This window comes from Bison bison, unplaced genomic scaffold (genome assembly GCF_000754665.1).
Source record: "Bison bison bison isolate TAMUID 2011002044 unplaced genomic scaffold, Bison_UMD1.0 scf7180017864505, whole genome shotgun sequence".
Taxonomy (NCBI): Eukaryota; Metazoa; Chordata; class Mammalia; order Artiodactyla; family Bovidae; genus Bison; species Bison bison.
The window spans coordinates 1,986,450-1,996,588 of NW_011495062.1; the positions used below are offsets into that span (position 1 = coordinate 1,986,450).

General features: G+C 47.9%; 1 protein-coding gene across 1 annotated transcript in view; it reads left to right on the forward strand.

The window, feature by feature from the left end:
• GALNT10 (polypeptide N-acetylgalactosaminyltransferase 10) overlaps positions 1 to 9,200 on the forward strand; it is a 227,036-nt gene extending 217,836 nt beyond the window's left edge. Inside the window, exons 12-13 of the mRNA XM_010829397.1 lie at positions 4,509 to 4,658; positions 5,181 to 9,200. Coding sequence (XP_010827699.1) covers positions 4,509 to 4,658; positions 5,181 to 5,339 — 309 coding nt within the window. The 3' untranslated portion in view covers positions 5,340 to 9,200. The remainder of the gene's footprint in view (positions 1 to 4,508; positions 4,659 to 5,180) is intronic.
• The last annotated feature ends 939 nt before the right edge of the window (positions 9,201 to 10,139 follow it).

Below are 10,139 nucleotides of genomic sequence, written 5' to 3' on the forward strand. Positions count from 1 at the left end.
TTTGGAAAGAGGAATCCTGCACATCAGTCTGGACTGTTGGTTACAAGTGACAGATACTCGGCCCAAATGGCTGTCAACAGAGTTTCTGGCTCATGTCACTGAAGTCTAGATGATGTCATCAGGGTCTCTCCAGGGCCCCAGCTCTGCCTCCCTCTCTCTTGGCTTCATTCTTAGGCTGACTGTCTCCCCAAGTGGTGGCAGAGGTTACCACCAGCAGCTCTAGGCAGCCAGCCACCCGGTGAAAAGGCATGTCCCTTCTAAGAGTTCCAGAAAAGCCCTGGGGCTCTCACATGCTGGGTTTCCTGAGCCAGCGATGATGGAGGTATGACACAGTCCTCTTAGTGACCTAGGTCATGGGCCCCTCCTGGGGCCTAGGGTATGGTCGTCCTCACTCAAAAGATAGGGTGACATAGGAGAGAGGGTTGGTCCCCAAGGGATCTCCCAAAGGGTATAATATGAAGAGTGAGGTGTGCAAGCCCACCATGTAGGACATGCCTCTCGCAGGAAACTGCACAAGCTTCCCCTGGTCCCTCCCAGATTCACCTCATTGTTAAGTCACACGGCATCTGTTAAATCTTGGTTTGAAGACACGTGGTTTATAGTCTCCCTGCTGTGGATTTTCTGGCATTTGGAAAGTGAACACTGATGTAAGCCTATAAGGCAGGTCCTCTGTAAAAACAGAACTCTGGAGGGCTGCGCGGTGTACACACTGAGAATGCACAGCACCACCTCCTGGCGGGCATGGTGCCAGCCTCCGGAATGTGTGATGCCCTCCCACATCCTTTCTGGAAAACCATTCTTACTAGATAATGGCTGTCACTGACTAAGGGCTTCCCAGGTGGCGCTAGTGGTAAAGAATCTGCCTGCCAATCCAGGAGATGCAAGAGACTCAGGGTCAGGAAGATTCCCTGGAGGAGGGCATGACAACCCACTCCAGTATTCTTGCCTGGAGAATACCATGGACAGAGGAGCCTGACGGGACAGTCCAAGGAGTCGCAACAAGTCGGACACAACTGAGCAAGTATGCCCACATGTTCATCAGTTAATTCTTCTGAATTCTCCACAGCCTTGTATGGCTGCTCCTTGATCCTGGGGCTGCAAGAGAGACCAGGAGAAATACAGGGCCTGGATAGAACAGGCCTAGGCAGCTCAGCTTCAGAACAGCTCCCCTTGCGGTGGAGAGTCCACATGAAGACCAGATTCACTCAGACTAACTGCAAAATGTGCCTGGGGTGTGGGTGTGCCAGCCTCCACCATGAGGCAGGGAGCATAGCAGCCCAGTTGCCCCACTGGGATCTGTGTCTCATGGAGCCCACAGCCATTCTGAGTGATGAGCTCTAGTGAGCCCGAAAAGGAAGAAATGCAAGTCTAAGCTACAGCTCCTGACCTGGAGGAGGCCTGGAAAGTCGATATTCAGGGAGCAGTAACTGGCTAACCCCACCACCACCGCCACTGCAATGCGCACCTCTGGCCAAGATGGAATAACAGGGACTGGGTTTACCCTTCTACTGAAAGCATCCAAAGAAATGGACAAAATATGTGAAACAACTGTTTTCAGGAGAGCTGATGTCAACCCTTGAAAGACAGTGACCCTTAGAAGACAGGGAGTCAACAGGCATGATGGTTGTCCTGGCTTCCTTCCTTGAGAGAGTTCCCAGTCCACAAGTCAGGGAGGGAGAAGCCCCGGGGAGCCAGGCACACGCCCTGAGTTGAGGAGGCAGCGCAGAGACTGCAGGAGGTCAAGGTGGCTAGAATTCACAAAATGGAATCCTGGAGGCTTGGAGAGAGCCGGACATGGATAATGTCTGGGATTTACAGAGGGCCCCCTGCATATTCAGCAGAGTACTGATGTATGTGAGGAAACTCCTGGGGCTGGAAAAAGAACCACCTGAGAGGATTCATATGGAAAAATGGATGGGACAGAATAACCAAAAAAATTTTCAAAAGAAGTACAAAGTTAAAGGACTGATTTCAACATATATTGTTAAAGTGTCACTGATTAAAGCAGTGCCATATTGACATAAAGAGAATAGAGACTCCAAAAATAGATCCCTGCATATGTGGACAGCACGCTTAAAGACATTCAAGGGAAATTAATTCAGTGCAAAAGTATAATATTTTCAACAAATTGGGCATATCCATGTGCAAAAACATTTTTTTCAATAAATACATTATACTACATATAAAAATTAACTCAAAATGGGTCATTGACTTAAACATAAAACTGAAACCAAAATACTTTAGAAGAAAACACAGGCAAAAGTGTTTGACCTTGGTAACCCAAGCAATGATTTCTTGGATACAACACCAAAAGAGAATTAATGAAACAAAAAAATTGATAGATTGGACTTCTTCAAAATGAGAAAATTCTGTTCTTAACAAACACCATTGAGAAAATAGGAAGACGAGCCACAGACTAAGAGAACGTGTTTACAAAGCATATATCTGATAACAACGTTAAATGTTTGTGAGTGAGTGAGAGTCACTCAGTCATGTCTGACTCTTTGCGAACCCGTGGACTATACAGTCCATGGAATTCTCTAGGCCAGAATACTGGAGTAGGTAGCCAATCCCTTCTCCAGGAGATCTTCCCAACTGAGGGTTAGAACCCAGGTCTCCCACATTGCAGGCTTCTTTACCAATTGAGCCACCAAGGAAATGTTTAGAGTATAAAATTTCTCAAAACTCAGTAAGAAAATAAGCAATGCAATTTAAAAATGGGCAAAAGATGTGTAGAGATTTTAGTGAAGAAGTTGTATTGGTCAGCAAAGAAGCAAATCAAAAATGCTTAACTTCATAGTTATTAGATAAATGGAAATTAAAATTATAACCTATTAGAAAGACCAACCATACCATGGGTTGGCAAGGATGTAGATGAATTGGAACCATACACTGGTACAACCACTTTGGAAAACAGTTGGGCAGTTTCTTGGAAAGTTACACATGGATGTATCTTATGATCCAGCCATCCCTCTTCAAGGGGTTCATCCAAGAGAGAAGAAATTATGTCCATGTCCATACAATGGCTTGTACACACGTGTTCATAGCAGCTCTAAGACTCTTGAGAATCCCTTGGACTGCAAGGAGATCCAACCAGTCCATCCTAAAGGAGATCAGTCTGAGTGTTCATTGGAAGGACTGATGTTGAAGCTGAAACTCCAATACTTTGGCTGCCTGATTCGAAGAGCTGACTCCTTTGAAAAGACCCTGATACTGGGAAAGATTGAAGGCAGGAGGAGAAGGGGACGACAGAGGATGAGATGGTTGGATGGCATCACTGACTCAATGGACATGAGTTTGGGTAAACTCCAGGAGTTGGTGATGGACAGGGAGGCCTGGCGTGCTGTGATCCATGGGGTCGCCAAGAGTCGGACAATGACTGAACTGAACTATTTGAAAACACCAAAACTAGAAACAACCCACATGTTCAACAACAGGTATATCAAGTACCATGCAGTGAATAGCTCGGCAATAAGAAGGAATGAACTGTTGATAAATGCTGTTGTTATAACGTGATTAAACCGCAACAGAATTGTGTTGAGTGAAAGAAATAAAAAAAAAAAGGATCCGTACTGTCTGATTCTTTTTATATAAAATTCTAGAAATTGTGAGTGCCTCTTTCTTAAAAAACAAAGGAGTTTCCTAGGGGCATGGGGAGGGATAGAAGGAAAAGATCACAGAAGGCAGGAGGGTACCTTTGGGGTGATGGATATGTTCACTGCCTTGATGACAGTGATGATGGTGGTGGTTACACAGGTATAAGCTATGTCAAAATGTCTCACTCTGTGCACTTAAAATGTGTGCAGTTTATTGCACGCCAATCATTCAGTAAAGCTCCTAGGGAAAAAAAGTTTATCAGCCTATATAATATGTGAACCTGGTTTGGATCTTAATTCAAACAGACTGACTCTGAAAAGAAATGTGTAAGGCAATCTGAAAACATATGAACTTGAATGAACTTGAGCTGTTTGATGACACTGAGAACCTTGTGGTAGCTTTTCACTATTATCAGGGCATTTACTGAAGTCATGACACCTGACATGGTAAGATGTCCAGAATTTGCTTCAAAAGAATGTGGGGATGGGGGATATGGTGCAGGGGCAGCTCTAACAAGACTCGCTGTGATTTAGTAATCATTGAAGCTGGGTCATTGGGACAGGTGTCATCAATATAGTTTTTATATATAATATTTTTTATTTAACCCTAAATATCAAAATTATCGTTTCAACATGTAATTGAAGGTATTTTTTCCTTTAAATGCAGCTTTATTTTGGGGTGAGACTACCTTTTGCTTTAACCAATGAAAATCTAGCAGTTGTTACTTGCTATAAGTGTAAAATAGACACTGAATTTTGGAGACATGGTTTTTAAAAAAAAAGAGGATAAACACTTTTATATCAGTATACAGTTTTCTGAACCCCTGTGTTTAAAATTTCCTGTAATTGGAAAGAAAGAGACACCCCTAGCTTTGCTTTGCTGTCCATGTCATGGCATCCCTGTGCGTACAGGTGTTCACCTTCACCTGGAGAGAAGACATCCGGCCCGGAGACCCCCAGCACACCAAGAAGTTCTGCTTTGATGCCGTCTCGCACACCAGCCCCGTCACCCTCTACGACTGCCACAGCATGAAGGGCAACCAGCTGTGGAAGTACCGCAAAGTAAGACGGGGTGTGGAGCGGGATGGACAGGGGAGCCTGCTTTGTTTAAAAAAAAACAAAGTGCCTCCCCTCTTCTCTCCAGAGCCCCCTCCCTCATGCATTTGTTACACAAACCTCCCTGACTCTCCTGTCATCAAGAGAAATCAGAAATCCAGCTTTAGTATCTTTTTTTTTTTCTATTATTTTTAATTTTTTTTTAATTCAGCTTTAGAATCTTAAATGTTGGCAACTGAGTCTTTTTTTTTTTTAAACCACCTTGAGAGCAAATGAAATTTGACTGGAGATAGGCATGATTAGGGTCCCAGCCCAGAAGTGGCATGCATCAGTTTTGTCCTCATCCCAGCGGGCACTGCTCAGGCACATGGCAAGGCCAGCCTCAAGCGAGGTGGGCAGTGTCCACTGTGTGGTGGGGAGGAGAGCCAGGCAGGCCTGCAAGCCCCAGCCCCGTCCCCTCGCTGGTATCGCTGCTGCCTGGGCTCATTTCCCTGTCACGGCCCAGCTGACCACCTGCCTGTTCCACAGGACCAGACCCTATACCACCCCGTCAGCGGCAGTTGCATGGACTGCAGTGAAAGTGACCACAGGATCTTCATGAACACCTGCAACCCCTCTTCTCCCACCCAGCAGTGGCTGTTTGAACACACCAACTCCACAGTCTTGGAAAAATTCAATAGCAACTGAGCCCTCATGTTCCTGCAGTGAGCCTGGCGGGGTCCCCTCCAGCACTCCCTGCAGCCTCCCTCTCCAGAGGAAGGCAGGGCTCCCAGGGCTCCCCCATTCTGTACAAGGTGCTGGCCAGCCAGGTCAAGGCAGAGGGGGCTCTTGAAGCTGGCCTGGGTGTCCGCCCAGCCCTGCAGGCCCCAAATGGTGGCGGCATGGAGAACAGACCCTACAAGAGGCCCCACTCCAGAGCAGAGCCCGCTGCACCCCTGGCGGTGGCATGGAAACCCAGGAGAGCCTTTTCACCCCATCACCACGTTCCATTGAGCGGTACGTGGGAGGAATGCCAGGGTAGCCCTCGGCCACCCAAAACAGAGTCCTCCAAGCCTGCCTGACCTTCAGCTGGCTTGTCCATGATGGTCCTTTAGCGAGAGAGAGAGGCAAGTTGTGTCTGTAGGCGCCAACTTTAAGCAGCAGTGCCACACTCATCAGCAACAGAAGGGCAAGAGTCTCTCTCGGGGCCTTTGGTTTCAGCCTTTTCATTTTGGCCCCAGCTTGGGATAACTGCAGTTACTCCCCGGCATCTATTCTCTGTCATGACCCAAGGAGATGCAGTTAGAAGCCGTGCCTGGGGCCCTCCGAGTGTTCAGTACTGACCACCGGCCAACTGTCAGGCCTGGGGCGGAAGTGTGGTCCTCCTTGGCTACCGTGGACAGCCCAGGTGTCTCCCCTGGCTCTCGGGGTGCTCAAGATGCCCATATCAGTGCTCTCCAGGCTCAAGGACAGTCCGGCCACCAGCTCTTCAGGACTGGGTTTCAGATGGCCTTGAGTCTGTGGCGCAGGCATAGTAGAAGACCTCCAAACTAGAAATTCTGCTTGAATTTCCCCTATCAGCGCTTCCGTCTCTCTCTCTCCCTTCTTCTCCCTCCCTCGGGCAGCTGCTTGTCTCAACAGAAGAGCAGAGGTATGACGTGCTGGCCTCACAAAGTCCGGAGGCCGCCAAGGTGGACCGCGGGCAGGTTGCCTAGCCCCGACTCATTGTGGTTCTGGTTTTCATATGGAATTCTAGAATTTTTAAAGAACTCTGTACTTGGGTCACAAACTAGAGTACCACATAGGATTCTGGTATTCTAGCATCCAATATGGATTTCTGGAATGCTGTGATTGAAGGAGCCAGTCAACTGTAAAACCTTCAAGGCAGCCCCTAGCCTAGAAACAATCTGTGAAGTCCAAGGTTGGTGGTGCTGGGGGACGGGTGGGGGAACCCAGGTCCACCCGCTCATACCAGGCACTGGGTGTGACACAGTCCTCAGCCCAGGCCGGAAGCTGTGCCACCCCCACCACGGCCACGGCTGCAGTGAACACCCCAGCATCCCACAAGCAGATATGCAGTCCGCTCCATGATGCCCTCTGTGTTTACCTTTTGCTTTGTTAATTATGTGTCAGACTCCCAGAGGGCTTCCAAACTAATAGGAAGTGTTTCTCTAACCAGCCTGCCACCCACTGATTCAGAAATGGAAATCGCAGTCTACAGCCCGTTGCGCCCACCAGCTAGCCCAGGAAGTCTTTCAAATCGGTGTTCCAATTAGAGCCGAGCCTCTCGATTGTGTTATTTACCAGTGAAATAACTGAGACATAAATCTGGGAGCAGAGCCACGGATCTGCCTTTGAGATGCTGGCTGATCTCATCAGTTACCTGGGGAGGGAAGTGAACTCTCCCAGCCACCACCACCCCGATGAAGCGTGCAGCGGGCAAAGCGTCGCCTCCACCTTCTGCCTCAGCACAGCTCCCACTCTGGCCACCTGTCTGCAGGAGAGGCAGCCCCATGCTTACAGAGCTTGCTTGTCCATCCCTGGTGTCTTTTCCCAGTGAGTGCTATACCTTTTAGCAGTGGCCCTCTTTAGGAAGGAGTCAAAAGATGCGGCCCCTTCCAGAATCCAGGAAAGCAAGAGTGTTGTACTTTGGGAGAATTGAGGTAGGATTCATCATCAGAAAGTAATGCAGCGTTATTAAAATGAAAACTGTGCCTTTTAAAAAGAAAAACATGCAAACGTACAGCCAATCCCTAAACTTGAATCATTTCCTAGTGCCTTGCTAGATGTAAAGGGGCAGGGTTGGGGGGGCAGGGGGACGTTTTTGGTGATGTGTGCAATCCCTGTTGGATGAGTGTGTGTTTCCTAATGTCTGATTTCAAGCAGGAGGCATTGGGCCTAGAGCAGGATCTGAAACAGCAATGCCCCCCAAGGGCCAGAGGGCCAGGTGTTATTCCATTCAGTGAGAGTAACACCCTGAATTTAAAGGGCAGCTGGATGGCTCTTTTAATCCATGGCCAAGAAGGGTCTCAGCCACCCCTGGGAGAGGGGCCTGTTTGGAAGCCACGGCTGCAGCCCCCATCCCACCCCCAGCGATTAGCTTTGCAATAGGTCCCACTCCAGCAGGTGACAGTGTTCTCGGCAAGACCAGGGCGCACGTGGAAAGCAGCAGCAGCGGCAAGCAGTCTTCATGTGTCCACTTTTCTGTCCTTTGGTTCTCCTTTTGAGGCTGGTTTTGCACCCTCAACAAAGGATGGGCAGATCCTCTGGGCACTCTGACATTTGCAATTGCTGAACCCACATCTGTGGGTGCCGAGACTTGACATAGCCTGTAATCAGGGAAGGAGGGAGAGAAATCCATTAACAGACCAACCAATCGCCATTCACTGTTTTGTCTTCATTTTGGAAAGCTATATGTCTCAAGGATCCATGAGACTGTGGAGGTGCTGTCAGCCAGGTGATGGGTGAGAATGTGGACCCCTTCTCCTCTAAAGCCTTTCTTCTGAGCATAAGGTCACAAAACGGTGTGGCTACAAAGTATCACACCTGCGTGGCCCCAGCAGCCTTTCCAAAGGGGAACTACAGGAACATTTCAGAATGCAAAGAGTATCTTCCCAGTAGGTTCAAGGCCATGGAGGAGATGCTAAGTGTGCGGGCATGTGTGAGAAAAGCCATTCCACCTTGTGCTTCCAGCTGGAGCTTTCAACTTTTAAAACCATCCAGGAGCTATCAGTTCCCTATTTTTGGAAGAAATAAGTCAGTCAGAAGGGAGTACATCCACAGAAGAGATCTGATGGGGGATGCAACCTCAGGACCTAGGGAGAAAGAATGATTCTTTTTGGAGATGTAGAATATGGATTCCCAAAGTCCACATTATATTCACCACCTGTCGAATTTCTCTTTCTCTTTAAGAAATAGGTGATGTCGTTGAAGATGGCTCCATATTTTTGTGTATGCATCTCTATATTTGTAATCTCTGAAGTTTCAAAGGAGCGGCAAAGCACTTTACAGAAGTAACTGAGAAATCCGGACACCTTGCTTCAGAGATCCCTTGTTTGTACAGATTGGGTGATCTCTGTCATTCTTAGGAGGCAATGCAACTTTGATTAAGTTTTCTGACGATTTCTAAGTATGAGAGAAGGGCAAGGAGTGGGTCCTGTCCTGGAATTCTTTTCTGCTTTCAACTGATGCTTTTTTTGAAAATTCGAGTAATACTTTAGTTCTAACTGGATCTTGTGCCAAAGCCCACTGTCACCTCTGGGGTGGGAGTTGCACCTACATTCCAAGCGACAAGGTCCTTTTTTAACATTTGCTCCCAAAATGGCTTTGATTCAGATGTGCCGGCCCACAGGGCTGGGTTCCTGCTGTGTTTCAGACTTGAAGGAGGATCCCAGAGGGATTACACACAGGGAATATCTGAGAGGTCAGATGTGGGATTCCATAGAGAAAGCTTGAGACCGCCAGCCTCTCATCTCCTGCCTGGAAAAGTGAGCCTTTGTGAAGACCTGACTTACCATGTACAACTGTGATTGTGACTGTTGTTGAGTAAACCTCCAGACTTTTCTCTAACGTGGTCTCTGGCTAATTCCTTGTCTGCGCCTTTCTCCAGTCCTTTGCTCCCTGTGTATTCATTGAGCACCCACCCACTCAGTGCCTCTGCTGGGCCCTGGATAAATTCCCTACAGCCATCATTCTAAGGAGGAAGGTGGACCGCAGACAGCTCACCACGATGATTTCAGGTGTGAATAGCGCCGTGGAGGTTATAAAACAAGGTATTCTAGAGACTGGGGTGGGGATCAACATGAAGCAGGGTAGTCAGGGAATGCCTCTATGAGAGCTGAATGACAAGAATAAGGGAGTATAGCCAAAAGGCAGTTTCAGATCAGATTAGATCAGTCGCTCAGTCGTGTCCGACTCTTTGCAACCCCATGAATCACAGCACGCCAGGCCTCCCTGTCCATCACCAACTCTCAGAGTTCACTCACACTCACGTCCATCGAGTCAGTGATGCCATCCAGCCATCTCATCCTCTGTCGTCCCCTTCTCCTCTTGCCCCCAATCCTTCCCAGCATCAGAGTCTTTTCCAATGACTCAACTCTTCGCATGAGGTGGCCAAAGTACTGGAGTTTCAGCTTTAGCATCATTCCTTCCAAAGAAATCCCAGGGCTGATCTCCTTCAGAATGGACTGGTTGGATCTCCTTGCAGTCCAGGGGACTCTGAAGAGTCTTCTCCAACACCACAGTTCAAAAGCATCAATTCTTCGGCGCTCAGCCTTCTTCACAGTCCAACTCTCACATCCATACATGACCACAGGAAAAACCATAGCCTTGACTAGACAGACCTTTGTTGGCAAAGTAATGTCTCTGCTTTTGAATATGCTATCTAGGTTGGTCATAACTTTCCTTCCAAGGAGTAAGCGTCTTTTAATTTCATGGCTGCAGTCACCATCTGTAGTGATTTTGCAGCCCAGAAAAATAAAGTCTGACACTGTTTCCACGGTTTCCCCA